General features: G+C 38.1%; 1 protein-coding gene across 1 annotated transcript in view; it reads left to right on the top strand.

Moving 5' to 3' along the window:
• The window catches only part of LOC136876510 (cytochrome P450 6j1), an 81370-nt gene that overhangs the window by 28513 nt on the left and 26909 nt on the right, over nt 1-25948 (top strand). The window contains exons 2-4 of the mRNA XM_067150524.2: nt 16445-16976; nt 20697-21092; nt 24448-24669. Of these exons, the coding sequence (XP_067006625.2) occupies nt 16460-16976; nt 20697-21092; nt 24448-24669 (1135 nt within the window). The 5' untranslated portion in view covers nt 16445-16459. The remainder of the gene's footprint in view (nt 1-16444; nt 16977-20696; nt 21093-24447; nt 24670-25948) is intronic.

Raw genomic sequence — 25948 nt, 5'->3', positions numbered from 1 at the left:
AAACCACTTCTCATAAATTTCACCAGTTATTTCTTTGTGGGCGTCCGCCGTGTTTTTATGGCATAAAAATGTTAGTTCAGCATTTGGAACAAAACCATGTTCATTACCCGCGTGGACTAAGGCGAATCGCGGTCCTCGGCTTTTCGGTTGTTTAAGTCCCGAACTCACCCCTTCAATAGCGGCTTGCCGTGCACTTTTCACTGTCGTATCCTTCCATTCTTTTGGCAATGTCTGCCCAATATTTACCCACGATTCATATGTGTAAATTATAGCTTTATTTTGTGCCCTCAAACGTTTTATCTCCCTGAAATATCTGGGCCTCCAATTAATAATTTCATCGGTTTCAATGAAAGCTGCTTTATTACCCCGTCTTAAACAACGGAAGCCTATATCGTGTAAGAAGCGATACAACGTAGTTTTGGAAAATTGTGGCGAAGAATATTCTCCATTTACCCGACTCAAAATCACGTTCAATGTCGGTGGTATGTTAGCAAATAAAAGAGAGTGAACCGCCCGACGCACTCCACTTTGCACAATTTCATCATATTTAGTTTTCCTTGCATTTTTCTGCCGTCCTTCTCTTTTTTGCTTTTTATGCGGGAGTTCGCAAAGGACCATGTGTGTGTTCCTTCCTTATAGCATAGATTGTTCTTTCGGAACAACCTGTAGCTTTAACTGTTTCACTGACTGCGCTAGTCACATTCATAGTCTTTAAAAAATAATCCAGGACACTCATTATAATATTGCGTTCTTTTCCCCTGAGTTTATATACGGAAGGTTTCTTTTTAATTTGACGTTCCATTGTACACCCTTCTGCACTTTTTCTTCGAACTAAGAACGCCCCGCACGAGCACGAACTCACAACTACACAGACTAAACAAACACGCACGAGTACGAACTCCCGAACCACACAAACGAAATACACTTGTCTTCAAGAACTATACATTCATCACTGATCTTTATTTAATCAATCTTATAATACTGATTAAAGAACACCACTGCACACGGCTATCAGTACATTTAAAAGCTCGCTGTTTGGGAGGTCATTACTAGGGAGCGGATTTTTATGTGCTAAAAATGTGAAAAATATTTATTTTTTATGTGCTGAAAAACTTTAAAATATGTGATAAAAAATTGAAATTATTTTCCTTTAAATATCACATAACTACTCGCGCTCAAGAAATAAATAAGTATAATGTTTTGTATTAGAATATGGTGCTACCAAACGTGCTCCTTAAGGCAAAATGGTGTCTGTATATGGAAACGTGCTGTATGGTATATTAATTTTTGATATGCCAGAGTAGATATTATGAATGGTTATTTTTTAAAGGTAATGTTTTGTTTAAATATGGCAAAAGCAACCTATCATCTTTGAAAAAATAGTACCAGTACTGCTAATAGTACTCACCCATCACACGCTGGAATATTAGTTGCTAGATGTAGTCTCAGAATTGCAGTGAACAACAAAGGTCATCTCCAAATTGTCCATCACAAATGCATGCCGATTATCTCTAAAGAACGCCTTATACTGCGAAAACGATCGCTCCACATCACAGGAAGTCAGACGAGCATAGTTAAAGAGAGGAATGTCACCAACAATAACGCCATCAATTTCGCCAACATGAGCACCCTCTAATACACTAGAAATTTGGCACATTGTTTGAAATCCTCTGTTTTTCCTGAACAAATTTTGATATTTGTCCTTTAACAGTCCCTGTACTTGCGAAGCCGGAAGTGAATCTAATTTATTTTCAACAGCGCGCACTTCCTTCACTGTTTCGGACAACAGGTTAGTAGATTTTTCAAGTATGTCTATTGTTTTACACAATAAGCTTAGATTGGCAGATATAAACGCCAAATCATTTTTCAAAGAGCTGTCCTTTAGTATCTCTTGAAGAATCTCAATTGACGACGCGTCGTTTTTATCTAGCACGTTCACAACGGATGCAAAACTTTCGAAATTGTCTGCGTAGTATACCACAGCGCTAAGCCAGGTACCCCACCGCGTAACAATAGGCAGAGGAGGAAGCGCAAGATCCGGGTTTTTCTCTTTAAAGAGATCGATTCTTGAGGGTGCTTTTACGAAGGCTTTTTTGCCATTAGACACTAATTTATCCACTTGAGGATACTGAGCCCGCACAGTTTCACATAACCTGTGTAGAGCATGAACAACGCAAGTTACGTGTATCATTTTCGGAAAGCTCACAGAAAGGCCTTCGGCTGCCTTTTTCATGTAAGCTGCACTGTCAGTAAGGAAAAGCAATACATAGTCGTATTTTATACCTTTTGGCCAAAGTAAGTACATGGCTTCATTGAATAACCTAGCTACAGTGACATGGTTTGCAGCAAGCATTTCTTTACACGCTAGCAAATAAGAATGTTCGCAAGCAGTTTTGTCATTCTTCAACACACTAACTACAACATTTCCTACTTTTCTGCCACGTGAATCAGTGGTTTCGTCAATGCTCACCCACAGTTTTTCGCTATCACATACTGCCCGAATTCTCTGTAAAGTTTCTTCGTAACATTTTGGGAGATAGTTTTTCCTTAATGTGGATTCGTCTGGAGGCTCAAAATTAATGTACTTTGTTAGGAAATTTCTCAGTCCCGGATTATTTATTTTACCAAGAGGAATGTCGGCGCAAACAAATGCTCTGCACACATCTAAATAATACTGGGAATATTTAGATGGGCCTGCATTTGAAGTAGCTGGTTCAGCTATTAGTAATTGTCGCGAACGCACACGCGAAGCAGCCGCAGTATGCTCATTTTCAGACAAATGCTGGATTACTTGAGAACGTTGATCTGCACGTACTGTTTTACCACACGGTTGGCAAAATAATACTTTTCCATCGGTAGTGAAAATGCTTTTAAATTCCACTATATATTGTTGAAGACGCGACCTGTTACTCGACTTCTCTTTTGGCATTATTTTGCAGGTTACAACACACGCATTTACGGTGAATCACTGTTTCAATAAAAAGAATAGCAGCGTACACTGAAGGAAATATTTATTATAAATCCATAAAAAATCACACGACCACGGGAATGATATATGGACCCGAACAGCTAACCTTACTCTTAGGAGTGATGAAATTCCACTACCTAATGGTGGGGCAATATTCGTCCGAGTTTCCCATGCCGTAACGGAATTACGTCACCTTATCTCTCCGTGATTGCCTTTCGCTGATATTCTATAAACAAAACCCGAGAGGGCTGACTCATAAAGAGTTGGAATGACATCATGCAAGGAAACATCTTGTGCAGCAAATCAAATCGCTATCTAAATGTAACGACGTAGCCAGTGGCCAGCAAGTTTTAGAACTTATGGACGGAAGTCCATAAATAGCCGAAACATTCAGATACATTATGTTAAATACACTGTTAAAAACAATACCGTAATCGTAAAATGAAAATATGAGCATTGTTTTATAACACAGAAGTTTTTTAAATTTTATTGATCAACAAATATTGCCGATTTATGTGCTTATTATAGATTTTCTTAAAATGTGTATTTATATTTAAAAAATCTGAAAATATGTGTTTTTATGTGAAATAAGATTCAGTTTTTACACTTGGGGATGCACAATAAGAATAATGAACTTCGTAACTTGCGTTAAAACTTACGCAAAAAAATATGTAATTACATAAAAATCCGCTCCCTAGTCATTACTGGCCAGCCAGCTGAGTCACTCGTGAAACGTAAACAAACGAGACGTTCTCCCTGTCATAAATTAAGAGATAACGAGATAAGGACTTGAGGTATGATTTAAAAATAACATCCATATCCGAAGACTGTTTGCTTCTCCTTAACCACGCCATGATCCTTCTGCACTTTTTCTTCGAACTAAGATCCCCACGCACGAGTACGAACTCCCGAACCACACAAACGAAATATACTTGCCCTCAAAAATTGTACATATGTCATTGGTATGTATTTAATCACTATTATACATACCATTGACAAAGTGAGCACTGCACTGCATGCGACTGTCTGGAAATGTTAAAAGCGCATGTTTAGGAGATCACTACCGGTACTTCAGCCAGCCAGACAGCCAGCCGAGTTACGCGCAAAACCAAAATCCAAGGAGACATTCTTCCTGTCACAAATTAAGAACTAAGCGAGATAAGAACTTCGGAATTGTTTTAAAAATAACTTCCATATCTGAAATCCATTTGCCTCGTTTTGAACCCCCATGGAAATTCAATAGGAAAGACGGTGGCCAGCGACTGACTTTTTCGTGCCTGCACGTAAAAATCCCTGAACATGACTGAAAATAAACGCATATACTGCATTCTGTTATCATTTAAATTTAAAAATAAACTTAACTAACTTACATCGAGCTGAACTGTTTCTTTACAAGCAGTGAAAAAATTAGGAACAAAATGTATATAAAATAGGAGCAAATACAGTAGAGACAATACGCGACACTTCCGGATTTAGCCTTGTTAAAACGGAAGACAGTTCGCAACAGGCGCTCCTAGTGGCGTGACCTGAAAATACGCGCTAAATTCAAATATCAATGGAAATGCATATACGGAAATGGATAAATAAATTACGTCTAGAAAGAAAGTGTTGCTAAAATATTAACTTCAAAGTTGCTAAAGCAATTATGGATAAACGAATAAAGAATTATTTAACAGGTTATTATTTAAAGACTGAAATTAGACATATAATCAAGATGTGAAATGGACTGCTGTAAAAGGGCTTGATATTTCATTTATGCATTAGTTTTTTAGCTTTAGCATACCTGCCTGAACTTTTACGGCTAGATTTGTCTTTTTTTTCTCATTTAAAAGCATTGTACATCACATTAGGACACTTGTCAATAAACATATCGGCACATTCCTTACACACATGATTCAATGAATTTACATTTAAGAGCTGGACAATTTCCCGTTTAACTTGAAGCCTACTAACAGAAAGAAAATCTATAAATTTAGCCGCAAAAACATTCAAAATTTCCCTATAAGCAGTACTTGCCGTTACATTAGGGTAAAGCAAATTTGCATCATCATCACATTTCTTAAATCACCCATATTTCCTTCCGTGCTTGACAACGCATTACGGCATTCCAAATGGGGTAACTTGGAACACAACCAGCCACACACATATGCATATGCATTTTCCTGAATTAAATCAAAACCCACAGATCACACCTACAACAACACATCTGTATTGAAGGTTAACTGCTGCACTAATACAATAAAATAAGCTTATTATAATTCAAGCCAGTTAAAATACGGATCGCGCAGGTCAGAAGGACGTAGGCCTTCTATAAAAATATATTTGTAACTGGAAGAATATATATGCAAACACAATATTTACTTACATTTTCTTGTCACGAGGGAAATGGAAGAAAGAGCGCGAATTCTTCTGCACTTCATAGTTATTGCAGCCAAACGCAGCACATATATTTCCACTCATATTGACAGGAGATATAAAAGAATGACACACGCTACTATTTACTTATGTTAACTTAATGCAAGCGCATAAATAACCCCAAAAACTTCACAAACAAATACACGTGCTCTTATGATAGAATCAGTAACTCTCAGGTTACTCCGCTAGATAGAGCGCTAATCGCTGCCCCTCGATATCTCGCAGAGTGTCGCGTATTGTCTCTACTTTATTTGATAGGAGTTATGACATGATAAGTTCTATGCAATGAAGATTTTGCATTTGGCGTAAATTTCAATTATATTACTATTTTCACACTAAATTATTTTTTAAACTTTTTTGTTAACGGCATCAAATGCGCCTTGAAATTCTGTACATAACACGATATCCACCCATTTTAACCGATAAGATTCTGATTTACGGATATTTGGCAAACCCGCTGCATTAGAGTAGGACAGTGCTACCCGCAAAACATGGGAGAAGGAAATAGACGGAATTATTCCTTTACTGCTATACTGCATTTTAACGTTGGAACATACAACTCATTCGGTTACACAGTAATATACTGTAGTTTCATCTTCCCTTCGCAGAAGCTATTTGCTGTGGAGTACGTGTCGCTTTATGCTCATGCTTAACCATGTTTGAGTAGGCCTACTGTGTAGGAAGACGACTCGAGGTAATTAACGTTTGGCGCGCTAGTGTTCCTGAGGGAATGTGTGTATCACCGCCGTCTCGATGTGTATTTAGAATCGTGTGTTACGATCGTGAGAAAAACTGCATCGAGCGGAAAACTCAAACACGAGTGAACTTGTGAATAACTGTACATAGTAGTTCAATAAATTTAATGTATGCATAATAAAACACGCTACCTTTCTGCATAGTAAAATGAGATTTTAGTAACTTAGCAGGTTCAATTCTGGCTCAGTTCGGTGGTATTTGAAGGTGCTCAAAATACGTCAGCCTCGTGACTGGACGATAATTCGTTGAGTCCAACCACACCCCTCAGAAAGAAGACGAAATACGTCAGCCTCGTGTCGGTAGATTTACGGGTACGTAAAAGAACTCCTGCGGGACTACATTCTGGCACCTGCCTCTCCGAAAAGCGTAAAGATAGTGGAACGTAAAGCCATTACCATTATTATTCAAATTCTAGTTATAAGGATCCTGATGACCAGTAATAATAATACCGGTAATTGTTTCTCTTTTTTTTTTAATTATTATTGCTGCCCCGTCCAGCCCTAACCTCACTGTCACAGCACTTCTTTGAATTTTGATTTGCACGTTTGCAATGTTGCTTAATATGTTTGCCTCATTACGACGTTGCATTATTTGGTCCTTATAATATTTGTTTACAATATGCAGCAGAATATATTTTACCAAAACCATCAACTTACTGTAGGCTGCCAACAATGGATAACATATACAAAAGGCAAATGAAACATGTAAAAGTTACCTATAGGCCTAATGTTGAGAAATCTGTGTGTTTTATTTACCAACAAAGCAAATTATGACAATATTTAGAAGTTATAATATTAAGAGACACCATGAGCTTAAACTAAAATGGCCTTGATGTTGGGCCATTTTTCGAAACACCAGGCCTAGGCAGTCTTTCATTTTCACACCCATTTTGTGAGACTTTCACTCAGAGGCAGATCCAGGATTCCCTATAGGGAGGGTTTAAATTTTTAAAAATTACCATAGGCCTACCACTAAGCAAAAACGAGTAATTGGGACATTTTACTTCCGTAGTGATGACATTTTCCAAGTTTATTTTAAGGAAATTGTTACAGTATAGTAATCACTAGTTAAGGCAATTTATTGATATTTATTTTGCCACAAAATTCCATCATCAACTTTACTGAATATCTCAGTGGTGGCTCGTGGCTGTAAAGTATGGAGAAGAGCTATAACCCGTTTGGTTTCGAGCGACAGATATAGGAACTTCTTTATTTCTTTATTTGCTTACCCTCCAGGGTTGGTTTTTCCCTCGGACTCAGCGAGGGATCCCACCTCTAACGCCCCAAGGGAAGTGTCCTGGAGCGTGAGACATTGGGTCGGGGATACAACTGGGGAGAATGACCAGTACCTCGCCCAGGCGGCCTCACCTACTATGCTGAACAGGGATGGGAATTGATAGGCAAGGACGAGGGAAGGAAGCAGCCGTGCCCTTAAGTTAGGTACCATTCTGGCATTTGTCTGGAGGAGAAGTGGGAAACCACGGAAAACCACTTCCAGGATGGCTGAGGTGGAAATCGAGCCCACTTCTACTCAGTTGACCTCCCGAGGCTGACTGGACCCCGTTTCAGCCCTCGTACCACTTTTCAAATTTCGTGGCAGAGTCGGGAATCGAACCCGGGCCTTCGGGGTGGCAGCTAATCACACTAACCACTACACCACAGAGGCGGACAGGATTTAGGAATTACGTGTTGTTTTTGGTTGTTTTGTACTCGTGACTGGCGGAGGGTCCAGCACGTGACCACGATTTATTGAATTTAATGTTTCGTCATGACCACGAAAAGCTAGTTCTTGCTTACTTAAATAGAGCACTGCATCAATTACCAACTGAAGGAAAAGCCTATTTAAATGTACATTTTTATTGAACTCTACAGTTACAATATACAGTCTGGCATTTTCCTTCAGGACATCAGAGATCGTATTTTGGTTTGTTTCCAATGTCTTCAAATCTAGCTGCCATATTATATGTTCTGCAGAGTCTGAGTGCTTATGTGAAGAACGTGTTATGTTCAAAAGGGCTGAAAATCCTTCTTTATTCCAAAAGTTATTTTTATTGATAAAAGGCAAGCAGGCCCAACAAAACAACTTCTGTAGAGCTGGAGAGGAGCACAACCATGGAAATTCCTTAAACCACAGTCGTTTGAAACTAAGATTGTAAAATTTACCGGAATGTTTCACTTCTTTTATAGCACAAATCTGCAGTGAGTAGGGCGATCAAAACGTAGAACTTCATTCTGATTTTGATTTCTCCGACGTGAAAATGGTGTTTATAATAAAATACACACTATGCCATAAATAGACTACATGTTTAAATAAAACAGCACAACACTATGAATGAAGCACGATGCGTAAGTACTCGTACTTCACGCAGGATGACGCGCACGGAAGACGAAACATTCCAATCCTCCAACAACTTCACTTGCACATTCTGCTATGTTGCATTGTTGGATGCGCTTGAGAACGGTTGGCTGTTGAGAGAGTTCTTGCATTATTGTAGTGATAAAGTAGTGAAAACCTATTGAAATAGCTTAATTTTGTGTAGATCTGATTCATTTAGTGCTGTTTATATAGTGGTGTTTAGTGCTTGTTGGTAGAAATTGGGAGTAGTAATAATTATTTAAATTTTGTAACAAGTAATTCAGTTGGTCTTCAGTAAATTACGTTTTCTAGGTTAAGTAGGCTAGCTAGGTGCACCTTGTTTCGAATTTAGGTTTAGGTAATACTTTAGGTAACAATATTAACATTAAAAATATTTGTAAATACCGGTATCTGTAGGTTCGTTGGTTGTACTTACAAAGGCAGATTATCATAAGGAATAGTACCGTAACTTCTGCAGCAACTTCTCCGGTATTTCGTATAAATATACGTTCAAACTATCGCGAAGGTAATAATTTACTACATTAAAAAACACGATACGCCTGTAAACTTCCATTTAAAAAGAAGTTAAAGAGATTACACGGTAATAGTTAACAGTCGTTGTATTCTTATTGATTATTGTCGCTGCTCATATTCAAATATTGCATTGTTGGCTACAGTCGTGAACAAAGGGTGTAGTGTAGTCAAGTAAATATAAATAAAAATCAGCTGACCTTGTATTCCATTCATTTGTACTTCTGAGTAGGTAGTTAGTATCCGTAATTTATATTTCGCTCCCTCGATCTTTCATTATTTATGAGCGGTTAGCTAATAATAATAAAGTTCATATATCCCAGTAATTGCAGTTCAAGTCCCTGGAGTAATAGTAGTAGTAGTTTTGACAGAAATATTTGAGAAATTATTGTAGACAACCTCGTATTTTTCAGTAGGCGTAATTAAGGACACTTTTTCTTTTTCTCCGTCCCGTGGAGTAGGGAAAATAATAGTAATCCACCAGCTGTAATAATCACATAACCACATTTCAGTAGAATTGTAGTGAAGATAAGGTATAATATATTAGATAGTATCTTGCCAGTTATATTCGTGTTTTTCTTCGTGTACGGCAATCCTTTTGATACTTAAGCATTTAACCAAACGCAGTATAATGTAGTGTAGATACATTGTAGTATAGATACAGTACGGTACATAGTGCCGTATCTTGCCTGCTATATTCGTGTGTTATCTTTCGTGTGTATCTATTAGACCCTAATACTAATAATAATTTGTCTAAGCATTTAGCTTCGTTGGTAATCTTTGAGTACAGTAGTTCTTGCAAATTTCATTTCTGTTGTGCTTAGTAGTGACATACGGTACGGTACCGGTATCGTAATTAGGATACGTCTGAAAGTAGTTTAAAAATTACTGTAGTGTACTGTACAGTAGTATACGAGTAATATCCTATTAGAATTTAGTGTGCTTATTTTATTATTGTAAAATATTTGTGTAGTACTGGTGTAGTAGAGGTATCCGTAGAAACTCTTACTAAAATATTGTTGAAATTAGGATAGGCTTAATTGCAGTTTGGAATTGTGTAGTTCTTGTGTATTACTTTCGATATTCAGTAATTAACAGCAGTTTATCCTGTTAGGGGTTGTAGGATAAAAAAAATAGAGCACGACTAAGTAGTATTGTAGTGCAGTCGTATATTAATTACCTTATTGTTGTGTACTATCCCAGACAATATATCCCTCCGTTCATTTATTCTTTTGCAAATAAGTTACTTCATTTTTTTAATTTATAATTTTTCCCCCGTAAAGAATGGCTAAGGAGCGCGAGTGTACTTATTGTGGGTGTGGAGAGGCATTGAGGGGTATGAGGGAGGAGTTGGAAAGTTTGAGGGAGATAATTAGGATTCTCACAGAAGACAGGAAGGAAGATAGGACTCCCTCAAACAATGTACAGGTTACAGTAGGTGTACAAGAGGGAGGGGAAGGAAAGGGAGGAGTTGTAGAAGACAGGTGGTCTAATGTTCTAAGGGGAAGGAGATTGGAGGCCAAGGGCTCTATTCAGGATCAGAATTCAGGACAGGTGTCTGTGCGAAATCGGTACGAGTCACTCCAGGTAGAACAACAGAGGGAAGATGAGGGACAGGGAACTGTTGCTGAGATGCATGGAAGTAGGAGGAAGGGAAAAGGTAGGAAAGGGAAATGTAGAGTAGAGGATAGGAAAAGACAGGTGGAACAGGGTCATGGGAAGGAAAAAAGGGAGGAGGAAGTAGCTTCTGCAGCTATCAGGAAAGATAGGGCTGACCAGGAGGGGAGGGGATCAAATGAGGTGGGTAGGGTTGAGGCTCTGGTCATGGGGGATTCCATCGTTAGACATGTGGGGAAAGTGTGTGGAGGAAAGGGAACCAGGGTAGAATGTTATCCAGGAATTAGGTTGAGGCAGATGTTGAGGAAAGTAGAAGAGAGGGAGGAGGGGAAGGAGAAGGTGGTAGTGTTTCACGTTGGTACCAACAACGTAAGGCAAGCTGATATAAGTACCAACATAGTTGGAGATGTGTGGGATCTGGTAAATGCAGCACGGGTGAAGTTTAAGAAAGCGGAGATTGTTATTAGTGGAATACTGTGTAGGAGGGATACTGACTGGAGGGTGATTGGGGATTCAAATGAGACTATGGAGTGGGTATGTGGGAAACTGGGAGTGAAATTTCTAGATCCTAATGGGTGGGTAGGAGATAGGGATCTGCGCTCGGATGGCCTTCATTTAAACCGCAGTGGTACATATAAGTTAGGAAATTTGTTTGGAAGGGTAATAGGGAGGTACATTCAGGGAAACGGGATGGCCTAGGAAGCGGTGATAAGGGAACAGGGAACTGGAAATCAAGTAGGGATGACATAAAATTGTTAGTGCTGAACTGTAGAAGTATTGTAAAGAAAGGAACAGAATTAAGTAATTTAATAGATATATATTTACCAGATATTGTAATATGAGTTGAATCATGGCTGAGAAATGATATAATGGATGCAGAAATTTTCTCACGGCACTGGAGTGTGTATCGTAGAGATAGGATAGGAAAGGTGGGAGGGGGAGTTTTCATTCTGGTGAAAGAAGAATTTGTAAACTACGAAAAAGTTAAAGATGAGACACATGAAATTCTAGATGTAAGGCTCATTTCTAAAGATAATAGGCAACTTGATATATTTGGAGTGTACAGATCGGGAAAGGGTAGCACTGATGCGGATTCGGAATTATTTGATAGGATAGTCAGCTATGTGGGAAACAACATGGAAAGAAATGTGATTGTAGCGGGAGATCTGAACTTGCCAGATGTCAATTGGGAAGGAAATGCGAACGACAGGAAGCATGACCAACAAATGGGAAATAAGTTAATATGGGAAGGACAGCTGATTCAGAAAGTGATGGAACCAACCAGAGGGAAAAATATCCTGGATGTGGTGCTGATAAAACCAGATGAGCTCTATAGGGAAACTGAAGTAATAGATGGTATTAGTGATCATGAAGCTGTTTTTGTGGTAGTTAAAAATAAATGCAATAGAAAGGAAGGTCTTAAAAGTAGGACTGTTAGGCAGTACCATATGGCTGATAAAGCAGGTATGAGGCAGTTTCTAAAAAGCAACTATGATCGGTGGAAAACGGTAAATAAAAATGTAAACAGACTCTGGGATGTGTTTAAAGAAATTGTTGAGGAATGCAAAAACAGGTTTGTACCTTTAAGGGTGGTAAGGAATGGTAAAGACCCACCTTATTATAATAGAGAAATAAAGAGACTAAGAAGGAGGTGCAGACTGGAAAGAAATAGAGTTAGAAATGGCTGTGGAAGTAAGGAGAAATTGAAGGAACTTACTAGAAAATTGAATCTAGCAAAGGACACAGCTAAGGATAACATGATGGCAAGCATAATTGGCAGTCATACAAATTTTAGTGAAAAATGGAAGAGTATGTATAGGTATTTTAAGGCAGAAACACGTTCCAAGAAGGACATTCCAGGAATAATTAATGAACAAGGGGAGTGTGTATGTGAGGATCTTCAAAAGGCAGAAGTATTCAGTCAGCAGTATGTAAAGATTGTTGGTTACAAGGATAGTGTCGAGATAGAGGAAGAGACTAAGGCCAAAGAAGTAATAAAATTTACATATGATAACAATGACATTTACAATAAGATACAAAAGTTGAAAACTAGAAAAGCGGCTGGAATTGATCAGACTTCTGGGGATATACTGAAGACAATGGGTTGGGATATAGTACCATATCTGAAGTACTTATTTGATTATTGTTTGGTCGGAGGAGCTATATCAGATGAATGGAGAGTTGCTATAGTAGCCCCTGTGTATGAAGGAAAGGGTGATAGACATAAAGCTGAAAATTACAGGCCAGTAAGTTTGACATGTATTGTATGTAAGCTTTGGGAAGGCATTCTTTCTGATTATATTAGACATGTTTGTGAAATCAATAACTGGTTCGATAGAAGGCAATTCGGTTTTAGGAAAGGTTATTCCACTGTAGCTCAACTTGTAGGATTCCAGGAAGATATAGCAGATATCTTGGATTCTGGAGGTCAAATGGACTGTATCGCGATTGACATGTCTAAAGCATTTGATAGGGTGGATCATGGGAGACTACTGGCAAAAATGAGTGCAATTGGACTAGACAAAAGAGTGACTGAATGGGTTGCTATATTTCTAGAAAATAGATCTCAGAGAGTTAGAGTAGGTGAAGCTTTATCTGACCCTGTAATAGTTGAGAGGGGAGTTCCTCAGGGCAGTGTTATCGGACCTTTATGTTTTCTTATATATATAAATGATATGAGTAAAGGAGTGGAATCGGAGGTAAGGCTTTTTGCGGATGATGTTATTCTCTATAGAGTGATAAATAAGTTACAAGATTGTGAGCAACTGCAACGTGACCTCGAAAATGTTGTGAGATGGACAGCAGACAATGGTATGTTGATAAACGGGGCTAAAAGTCAGGTTGTGAGTTTCACAAATAGGAAAAGTCCTCTCAGTTTTAATTACTGCGTTGATGGGGTGAAAGTTCCTTTTGGGGATCATTGTAAGTATCTAGGTGTTAATATAAGGAAAGATCTTCACTGGGGTAATCACATAAATGGATTGTAAATAAACGGTACCGATCTCTACACATGGTTATGAGGGTGTTTAGGGGTTGTAGTAAGGATGTAAAGGAGAGGGCATATAAGTCTCTGGTAAGACCCCAACTAGAGTATGGTTCCAGTGTATGGGACCCTCACCAGGATTACCTGATTGAAGAACTGGAAAAAATCCAAAGAAAAGCAGCTCGATTTGTTCTGGGTGATTTCCGACAAAAGAGTAGCATTACAAAAATGTTGCAATGTTTGGGTTGGGAAGAATTGAGAGAAAGAAGAAGAGCTGCTCGACTAAGTGGTATGTTCCGAGCTGTCAGCGGAGAGATGGCGTGGAATGACATTAGTAGACGAATAGGTTTGAATGGCGTTTATAAAAGTAGGAAAGATCACGATATGAAGATAAATTTGGAATTCAAGAGGACAAACTGGGGCAAATATTCATTTATAGGAAGGGGAGTTAGGGATTGGAATAACTTACCAAGGGAGATGTTCAATATATTTCCAATTTCTTTGAAATCATTTCGGAAAAGGCTAGGAAAGCAACAGATAGGGAATCTGCCACCTGGGCGACTGCCCTAAATGCAGATCAGTATTGACTGATATGTGGAAAGTACACGGGTAACGTCACGGTTATCATGGCAACCGTCAAGTCCAAGCGCTAGGAGGGAGCACTTAGGAGGTAGAGGCAGCTGTGGAATCTCTCGTCTTCACTCAGTCTCACGCGGCGTACTGTGGCCGACAGCCGGCGCTTTCGTGAGTTCCCCTGGTTCTCCAAACGCCGTACAATAAAACATTTTCTTTCCGTAAAACCAATAAATGTCATAAGAAAAATAAATTTAAGTAATTCATTATGGTAAAAATAAGTGGTGAAGTGGCACTTCACCTACTTCACCTAAAAAGCCGCCCCTGGAATATCTCTTAAGTCAAAACCACGAAGGTTTGATATTTTGTAACTGGTCAAATGCTGATTGATTTGAACTGCTAATGTACATAACATAGACAATGTCTTTCTCCCCAATGAGTAGCACAAAATGCTTTTAACTTGGTCTGTTTTGACTCACTGATATAATTTCACTAATAACACTCTTTGAAGAGCATACACTCTTTTCGCAGAAGTAGAGACAAATGCTGTCACTGATTAGATAATCTGCAACATATTATTTGATTTGCCTTATATCACAGCTTTTTGCAATGCACAAGTTCAGGTGATCACTGAAGCGCTTTGTAAAATGCCAGAGGTTGCTCATTTAAAATCAGTGTTTGGGTTCCAGTAAATTTACGTGACATATTTCGTCCAACATCAAATCCCTGAGTCCGAAAATCTTGAAAGTTTAATGAAACTTTTAAATTTAAATGTAACTAGAAAGAGGGGGGTGAGCTAAAGTCCCTCTTAGCCCCTCCTTGGATCCGCCACTGCCTTCACTATTCAGAAGTTCAGATCTCTTCTATTATTCCTTCGATTAGTAAATTATTATGAGAGGATACCCTAGTTGCCCTGTTGTACTTCCTCTTAAAACAACAATAATCATCCCCACCACCAGGATTCAATCCACCCTGTCCTTTATGGACCAGTCTTAATAGAGTATGAACAAATCGCGGACGTTATTCTACCCCAGAAGTTATGACTGGTTTAAAATAATTAGCTGACTGTGACTGTGGAAATCCGAGGCGGCGACGTCGCACCCCCCCCCCCCCCCCCCGCCACCTCCCACTTTGTTGAGAAAACATTACATTTCTATTCCATTTTAGCTGCCTGAAGCTAGGAATTATGGGAATTATTAAAAACAGCAATTTCTACAAGCCCTGTTGTCTTATCAGCTAATTTGTTCCTTTATTTTCTTGTCATTATTAACGAAGCCGGCTACTTTCCCTTGTCTGTAAATTTCTTTTGCCCTCCCCCTCCTCCACTTCTAATTCCCACTTCTCACTACTGGTGGAAATGATAAACAGACTTTCCACCACAACTCCGTTGTGTGTCCTGTCAGATCTTATCCAGACAAAAGGAATGACTTCATTGATGTTACTCATGAAGTGGCTGAATTGGCTAAAGAATTTTGATGATCAACTAAAAAGATTACTGGGTGTGTGACTATCATGAACTGTTCAGTTAATCTACTTTATTCTTGCCTTTTCCTGTTTGATTTGGGGTCAGTTTTCCTGGAAGGCAGTTTCCAGAACTTATGGTTCTGTGTCATGTGTGCAGTAAGGTACATGTTTTGCAGGTCTTTGTTGATTAAAGACTCCTATGAATTTTAGGATCTGCCACATTTCCTGGTTTCTGATCTAGGACTCTCTTTGTCTTTGAAGAACAATGTACAGTACTCTAATACCTTTTGCCAGACATTAAGCATACTTTTCAGTTCTTTGTGATTACCAAATTTCCACACAATGTTATCTGTATGAACTGTTTTTCTATGATAATTTAACAGGAATGTTCATTTCCAATGTGTATGTACTTTGCATCATCATTGTCATTCAAAAATAATAATAAGTAAAAGCCTACATTGTTCTTTTTCTGATGGGCTGAGTGGCTCAGACAGTTGAGGCACTGGCCTTCTGACTCCAATTTTGCAGGTTTGATCCTGGCTCAGTCCGGTGGTATTTGAAGGTGCTCAAATACGTCAGCCTCATAAAAGAACTTGTGTGGGGCTAAATTCTGGCACATCGGCGTCTCCAAAAATCATAAAAGTAGTTAGTGGGACATAAAGCAAATAAAATTATTATTATTATTGTATTATGTTCTTTTTCTTTCATATTCTCAGACTTACTGGTATACCTTAGAACACCTTCACTGCAGATGCTAAGAGGTAGTATATTTTTCATTTCAGATAGAGATTGGCACCATGGCTCTGATAATGAACTCCTTGCTTATGGATGTGGCAGTGTTCCTCTTGGCAATGTACGCTGCTATCTATGTCTACCTGGTACGCAACTTCAATGTGTGGATGAAAAAAGGAGTGCCTTTCCTGAAGCCCATTGCTGGTTTTGGCAATTTCAAATCGGTTATGGTTGGAAATGACAGTATTGGCTCATTTCTGAAGAATGTTTACAACGAAGCGAAAAATAAACCCTACGTCGGTGTCTTTATCTTGGACCAACCAGTGCTGGTCATCAGAGATGTAGATCTCATCAAAGCAATTCTTGTGAAAGATTTCCATTACTTTGCAGACCGGGACTTCAAACCAGATATAAGGACAGATTCACTGAGTGCTCGCAGCCTGGTAGGTCTGACAGGGCCTAAGTGGAGATACATGAGAACAACTATGACACCAACATTTACATCAGGCAAGATGAAGAAAATGTTCCATTTGGTAAATGAATGTGGACAAGAACTGGTCACATATTTAGACAGTCACAGAGGTATTAACCATGTCATTTTTACAGTCTGTAATAACTAGATACATTTTTAGGTTAATACATATTTTTAAATATAAACACATATTATAAAATATTTTTAGATATTTGCTACTATAGACATTTTTTGAATGTTGATACTTATTTTAAAATCATTTTTCTATAAATATATACAGTAAATTAAGATTTTTGGTTATTACTAGCACTTTTCTTTTTACAGTTCTTGGCAGTATGCTAGATTTAAAGGTTATTGTACATTTGTTTAGTGCTACTTAAACAAGGAAGAACCTGTCACCAAACAAATAGCCACATGGTTTGGGTCACATAGCTGTCAGGTTTCATTCAGGAGATAGTGGTTTCAAACCCCACTGTCGGCAATCCTGAAAATGGTTTTCCATGGTTTCCTATTTTCACACCTGGCAAATGCTGGTGCTGCCCCTTAATTAAGACCATGGTTGCTTCCTTTCCGCTCCTAGCCCTTTCCTATCCCATCGTCACCATAAGATCTATGTATGTCAGTACAACGTAAAGCAAATAGTAAAAATAAAACTTGTCATGGGTATTATTCTTCCTCATGAGCTATCTATTTCTAGCATCGACATGCACTGCCATGAAAGCAGAATGTATGTTAGTCTGTATTCTACATACTCAGCTTGCATCTGTGTCTTCTATCGCATTTCCAATAGAAACTGGGGACTCCCCATTCCTCTGCAGTGATGGAGTATTCAGGATGACAGCAGCATTCTAAATTAGATACGGTAATGAAACCCATAACTTATTAAGGCAATGTGCAGATAATAAGGAAGAGGAAGATGAGAGATTGAATGGGGAATATCTTTGTGTGCCATATGATGAAATGATGTAATGTGAGAAAAGAGAATCCCAGTGCTCTTTGAGTTTCAAGACTCAGCAGCATTGTGCAACATTCATCAGTTGCTCCCAACTTTAGGGATCATATTAATTTCAGCCTTGAGTGATCTAGTTTTGGCATTTTGTGTTCCAGTGTTCAGAGTGACAAAAGTCCAAACAAGTTTAAGCTTCTGTTTGCAGCAATACATCAGTGATTTAAATTATATTTGTATTACAGAAGAGAAAATATTATATTGCCAACCTTGCATATAAAAGCAGTTCATTGATTTCTAGAAACACAACATTTGAATGACAGAAAACATATCACTGCAGCTTCTCATTTGACTTCCAAACAAGTGCTGTTAGATGAACCAGGACTCCCATCTTCACATTCAGAACCTTCAAAACGTAATGTACATTATTCAGATCAATTTTGATTGGCTGATATTCTTCTATATTGTATTTGGAAATGGGTCTTTGGAATAGCTGTATATAGATATGAACACACAGAGAAAGATTGTGGCTGATGATCCCATTGTTTTCTCCTTTAAAACAACAATCATACTCTTTCTTCTGTAAATAATGTTAAGACATTATTTTGGTCAACAGTCACTATGTATGGCATAGAATAAGTCTTTTTTTTTTTTTTTTTTTTTTTTTTTAAGAACTTGCTCTACGTCACACCGACACAGATAGGTCTTATGGCAACGATGGGATAGGAAAGGCGTAGGAGTGGGAAGGAAGCAGCCGTGACCTTAATTAAGGTATAGCCCCAGCATTTGCCTGGTGTGAAAATGGGAAACTACGGAAAACCACCTTCAGGGCTGCCGACAGTGGGGTTCGAACCCACTATCTCCCGGAAGCAAGCTCACAGCTGTGCACCCTTAACTGCACAGTACACTTGCCCGGTAGAATAAGTCAATTCTCTCGTTCGTAAACACAGCAACCACTGTACATCTAGATCTTCTATGATATGTCCTACAATCATTCTTCATAACCTTTTCTTATTCTCATTGTTTTGGCCACCTATGGCCCATATTATTCTGTTTCCTTCCTTGATCTTTACCATTTGCTTAGTATTACTATGTTATTTCATGATGTTGTTGCTACTTTTCATTCCACTTCTTACCTGTGTTAAGATTAGGCATTTCTTGGAAATTCATGTGTGCTTTATGATTAATGTTTGTGTGGGGGAGGGGAGTGTCATGGTTCCGAATATTGTCGCATGTAATCCCTATTTCTTGCACATCTCTTTGCACCTTAGTAAACCAGGCTCCCTTGGTTTTCCTTTCTATAAAGTAGGTAAAAGATTCTGCTTGTCAGTCTTGCTGGGCTTAATCTAGCCATGTGACCATAAAATTAAATTCTCTTTTGAATCGTGCCTGTCAGTTCTATCTTCCACATGTGTGTTGAATTCGTAGATGTGCTGTATTCTATATTTGCCATTTTCTTTCACTGGGCCCAAGATTTTTCTTGTAATCTTTGACTTCCAGTTTCTCCATCTGATCTTTTCTATGCATAGCAAGGACCTCCAGTTGGATGACTGAGCAGTAGTATTTGAGCTTGACATTTAGGGATATTGATCTCTTATTGTAGATGCCTTTAGTTAGCTGATATGTCATTTTCATGCTCCTTATCTGTGATGTGGTCACATCCTTCTTGGTAATGTTGAGCTCTATCCACTCACCTAGGTATAGTATGTGAACTTTTCTATCCACTATCTTGCCTTGTCACACGTCTAACACTCCCTGTAATAATTATGAGGAGAATTCCTCAAGGCAGTATTATCGGATCTTTATGTTTTCTTAAATATATAAATGATATGAATAAAGGAGTGGAATCATAGGTAAGGCTTTTTGCGAATGATGTTATTCTCTACAGAGTAATAAATAAGTTACAAGATTGTGAGCAACTGCAATGTGACCTCGAAAATGTTGTGAGATGGACAGCAGGCAATGGTATGTTGATAAACGGGGTTAAAAGTCAGGTTGTGAGTTTCACAAATAGGAAAAGACCTCTCAGTTTTAATTACTGCGTTGATGGGGTGAAAGTTACTTTTGGGGATCATTGTAGGTATCTAGGTGTTAATATAAGGAAAGATCTTCATTGGGGTAATCACATAAATGGGATTGTAAATAAAGGGTACAGATCTCTGCACATGGTTATGAGGGTGTTTAGGGGTTGTAGTAAGGATGTAAAGGAGAGGGCATATAAGTCTCTGGTAAGACCCCAACTAGAGTATGGTTCCAGTGTATGAGACCCTCACCAGGATTACCTGATTCAAGAACTGGAAAAAATCCAAAGAAAAGCAGCTCGATTTGTTCTGGGTGATTTCTGACAAAAGAGTAGCGTTACAAAAATGTTGCAAAGTTTGGGCCGGGAAGAATTGCTGCTCGAGTAAGTGGTATGTTCCGAGCTGTCAGCGGAGAGATGGCGTGGAATGACATTAGTAGATGAATAAGTTTGAGTGACGTTTATAAAAGTAGGAAAGATCACAATATGAAGATAAAGTTGGAATTCAAGAGGACAAACTGAGGCAAATATTCATTTATAGGAAGGAGAGTTAGGGATTGGAATAATTTACCAAGGGAGATGTTCAATAAATTTCCAATTTTGTTGAAATCATTTAGGAAATGGCTAGGAAAACAACAGATAGGGAATCTGCCACCTGGGCGACTGCCCTAAATGCAGATCAATATTGATTGATTGATTGATTGATTGATTGCTTCTCTGGACACCAGCTTGATATTGGTGATAACATCTGTTTTCTCAAAGGAGATCTTGAGGCCTACCATTGCTGTTTGTGTCTGAAGTTGGTTTATCTGCTCTGCAGTATATCTAGAGAATCTGACCTTTTATTGTTATTCATTGTTCCAGTTGATGGTTGTTTGGGAGTCAAGGATGCCATGGCAAGGTTCACTACAGATGTTATTGCATCATGTGCCTTTGGAATGCAAGGGAAGGCCCTTAAGGAAGATGACAGTGATTTGCGCCGAATGTTGAGAAAGATATTTGAATTTTCCTTTTCAAAGAGCCTGAAAATGGCTGCTTCAAAGTTTGCTCCATACTTATTATCACTGTTCAATCTGCAGATTATTGATAATGATGTTACTGACTATGTGAGAAATGTTGTATGGCAATCAATAGAATATAGAGAGAAGAATGGAGTCACTAGAAATGATTTCCTGGACCTGCTCATTCAGATTAAGAATAAGGGCGCTGTGGATGATGAAGACCAAACAGAGAAATCTGAGAAGAAATCACCTCCTATGGGTAAGTCACTTTTGAATCTAGTTCAATCAGTCATCAGTGACCCACATTCAGGGCAGTCGCCCATGTGGCAGATTCCCTATTAATTGTTTGCCTTTGGGCCTATGACTTTCGATGTTAGTTTTATTTTCATATTATGACCTTTCCCACTTTTAAAAGCTCCCCTCAAGCTTATTTGTCTACTAATATAATTTCATGCCTTCTGTCCACTGACAGCTTGGAACATACTGCTTAGTGGAGCATCGTGTCACCCTAGTTCCAAGTCTTCCTAGCCCAAAATTTTCAAAATTCTCATAACACTACTTTTTTCATAATTCATAACTTTCATTTCTGTGTTGATGTTTGATTTATTTGAGAGGAATCAGTCGAGGGATGTTCCACCATTCAACACTTTATATAACTGTATCATTTATACCTTTAATAAATGAAGACTAGTTTCGATTTTCTTGGAATCAACATCAGTTCAAAGAAATACATAAATCAGAAAAGGTATCAGGACTAACACACATTTTACATGGAATCATCATCATCATCATCATCATCATCATCATTTCCCAACACCAGTTTTGCGAGTGTGGTGTACAAGCGTTCGCCTTCTCCTTCTGTCTTCATACTTCTTCTGCTCCACTGCATCCTCCCATTTGTGTCCTCTCTCCTCCATTGAAGTCTGCATTTCTTTATGACACTAGTAATAGGAACCTCGATACCAGCTACTTTCGTATTCACTTGATTTCTGATCTTACATGGAATATGCCTTAAAAATAGACTTCAAGTAGCTAACATGAATTGTATGTCTTAAAAACACATTGAATTTAAATGACTTCCTTAGAGTCCAAATCACATTAATTGAGCATGCGTGCACAATTTTAAGAAAGTTTTAAAACGTTGTATAAAGCTTGTGGTTGTGAATCTTATTAAGTTTCTGTTGCGACTTCATGTTTCATACAACCAGGGCTGAACTGTCATACAACTTTTAACATAAACATTCAGCAGTTCCACTTTAAAATTACAGCAGCCACTACAAGCAATGAAGTATGTTCCCTCAGCTCCCCGGCAATTCTGTACGTAATTCAAAATAAGCAATACATTCCAATTTTACAACCTCCGACTGCCTCAACATTTTCTATTTTTACAAGATTTTTCACAACATTGAATAAACAAACCAAATCAAATGTTTACATTTTAACATAAGTTTTAACATACATCCACGGCATCTACAGATACTTAATAAGATTCACAACCACAAATTTTTATAGACCATTTTGAAACTTTGCTTAAAAATGTGCACACATGCTTAATTAATGTGACATGGACTCTAAGGAAGTCATTTAAATTCAATGTGTTTTTGAGACATACAATACACGTTAACTACTTTAAGTGTATTTTTATGGCATATCTCACAAAAAGAAATATTCAAGACATTGAAAGTGTAAAAGCTATCTACATGAAAAAGTTATTATGTTTTCTCCAATATTTTTTGCTATTTGCTTTACGTCGCACCGACACAGATAGGTCTTATGGCAACAATGGGATGGGAAAGGCCTAGGAATGGGAAGGAAGCAGCTGTGGCCTTAATTACAGTACAGCCCCAGCATTTGCCTGGTGTGCAAATGGGAAACCACGGAAAACCATCTTCACGGCTGCCGACAATGGGATTCGAACTCACTATCTCCCAGATTCGAGCTCACAGCTGCGCACCCCTAACCGCACAGCCAACTCGCCTGGTTTTCTCCAAATTCACTCCTTCAAAACTATGTTACGAACTGACAAGAGAACTCTTCTATACAGAAGAACTGCGACTCAAACTAATATTGCCATCTATAGCTGCATTCAACCAGTTACAAACAGCTGCAAACCAAGAAGAGAGATGTATGGGAAACATTTTACACCACAGAGGCTATGACTAGTACGAGTTGGATGAAGGCAGACTATGAACTTAGGCACATAGTGACTAGATTAGCAACACACGGTTTTCATCACCGCGTGTGTACTAACAAAACTTTTCACACCCCGAGAAAGGAATGTTTTGGTAAATGTGTATTGATACAGATGTTGATTCCCATAGGGAATTTAAAATATTTGTTCCGAATGAGTAAATTTATAATACCAATATAAATGGTCCATTATTGGACATTATAAACTTTCCAGCTAACTCATTCCTGGTTGCCAGCGTTTCGCCCCCGTGTGCTAGGCTGGGCTCATCAGTTGGTACCTAGCACACGGGGGCGAAACACTGGCAACCAGGAATGAGTTAGCTGGAAAATTTATAATGTCCAATAACGGACCATTTATATTGGTATTGTATGTGTATTGTGCAAGAAGACTTGCGACTTATATCATGTGACATGTACTAAAAGGCAGATCGGACTAACCAAATTCTGTTTAATGTAGTCATATAAGCATACTTTAATGGCCATGAGTTGGTGAGTTGGCTGTGCGGTTAGGGGTGCGCAGCTATGAGCTTGCATCCGGGAGATAGTGGGTTCGAACCCCACTGTTGGCAGCTCTGAAGATGGTTTTCCATGGTTTCCCCATTTTCACACCAGGAAAATGCTGGGGCTGTACCTTAATTAAGGCCGCAGCCGCTTCCTTCCCTCTCCTAGCCCTTTCCTATCCCATTGTTGCCATAAGACCTATCTGTGTCAGTGCGACGTAAAGCATCTAGCATTTAATGGCCATTGGCTGCAATAAAATCTTTATTATTTAAGTGATGATGATTCCAAGAAAATCAAAACGAGTCTTAATTTTAAACTACTTTTTTTGTTGGAAATCACCCATACTTGCAAAACTAATGGTTACATTTCTTCATTCAAATATGAAAACAGAATTGATTTTTTTCTGTGCTGAATGGCACAAAAACTAAAAAGAGGAATAAAGGCACAAGTCAAAGACTGTAGAACTTGTGGCATCACAGATTAGCTCATTGAGCAAAATATGTATGACTTCAGGCAGGCATAACCAAATTCATTTGGTGAGTTCAAATATACATCTAGAATGAAATAATAGCAGATTTTATGTAGAATAGAATTTTGACCAAAAAAAGGTACATTCGTTTTAAATATCTAGAGTAAAAATAATTTTGTAGATACTTTCGGGAAATTACAGGGACATTCTGATTTGCTTGTAGGTATACGGCTTAAAAAGGGAGTTGGCAACTTTGCTGATTAAGCGTAAGATAGGGCCAAATGTCCCTAACTTTGTCAGGTAAAATATTTAATTTATCTCCCTATCTATCTGTCTATCTATCTATCTATCTATTCATTCTTATCAATCTCAGTTTCTCTATATAAATTCTTCTTCCTAGTTTTCTGCTCTCCTAAATAGACATTAATTAGTTTTCCTGTTTTGTTGATTACAGAGCTTGAGGATGATGATTTTGTTGCTCAGGCATTCACGTTCTTAACAGCAGGTTTTGAGACTTCGTCAACCACCCTGAGTTTTGCTCTCTATGAACTCTCACTTCAGCCTGACATTCAGAAAAGACTGAGGGATGACATCCAGTCAGCTCTTGCTGAAGGTGATGGGACGGTCAGTTACGAGGCCCTTCAAAGAATGGTATATCTTGATCAAGTATTATCAGGTGAGTATTGAGCAATTGTTGTTAACTAGCATATTGAATCATATGAAATAATCTTCATGTTCAGTCCATATTTAATGAACAATTACGATTACAATAGGTTGAAAAAGTATGTCCACCTAATCAATACACATCTATTTGTGATTATACATACTTGTTTCGACCATGTTCTAGGTCATCTTCAGCCACGTATAATTAAAACTGACAAATGTTTAACATTATTGTATCCTTGAAACAATTGTAAAACTTCTTCTTACAGTCTAATGGTACCTACACTATATTAAACCTTTATGGTGATATTGTGAGGAACATGAGTTAAAATTCAATTCTTAAAAAAGTAAAATTATGTCCAAATGACGTCACATTAAGTATTAATTCATCACATCATCTGTTGTGTTTTGGTTAAATCTTGATAAAATATCATTTAGAGTTTAAAATTTTTTCCAGTTTGGTCTTGTTGGGCTAGTGAGATGGCTTGAAGAAAGTCGCAGAAGTGGTGTAATAAGACTTGTGTTCACATGGTATTCCATAAGGAACTTGAATTGAATTCAATATATCTGTATTAAAATGTGACCGTGTGATGTTTCATAAGAAGTTAAAGTCATAATGAGTATAGTTTACCTAATTGGATAACATTTGGTGGATCTCGAGAAATATTTTACATTAAAGATGTTATTGTTGTCAATATGTATTTTGTTAAGTGAATAATGCATGTGAAAGAAAGAAAAATGTTAAGAACAGGTTTTATAATTGTTTCAAAGATACAATAATATTAAACATTTGTCAATTTTAATTATAGATGGCTAAAGGTGACCTAAAGGGCTGCTTGGCCAAGGCGGTAAAGGTGTCCTCACTTCACCTGGAAGGACGTCGGTTCGATTCTCCGTCAGGAAGTCGAAAAATTTAAGAAACAAGATTTTCACTTCCGGAGTGCATATGGTCCTGAGGTTCACTCAGCCTACACCAAAAATGAGTATCAGGTTAATTCCTTGGGGGTAAAGGCAGCTGGACGTAGAGTTAACCACTTTACCGCATCAAGTGCCGAGGTTACAGATAGTGGAAGCCTTTACCTTATACGCCTTCATGGCCTGTACGGAGATGACTTTGCCTTTTGAAGATGATCTGGAACATGCTCAAGACTAGTACCACAATGTGATATTTGTGTTAACAAAAACTGTAAATATGTATTGATTAGGTGGACATATTTTTTTATCTATTGTAATATTGAATCTCTCCTAAAGAAACCAGAACAATAAATAAATACAAGTATTGATTAAGTTGA

Source organism: Anabrus simplex, chromosome 6, assembly GCF_040414725.1.
Source record: "Anabrus simplex isolate iqAnaSimp1 chromosome 6, ASM4041472v1, whole genome shotgun sequence".
In the NCBI taxonomy this organism is placed as follows: Eukaryota; Metazoa; Arthropoda; class Insecta; order Orthoptera; family Tettigoniidae; genus Anabrus; species Anabrus simplex.
This window is presented reverse-complemented; position numbering and strand designations above follow the sequence as displayed.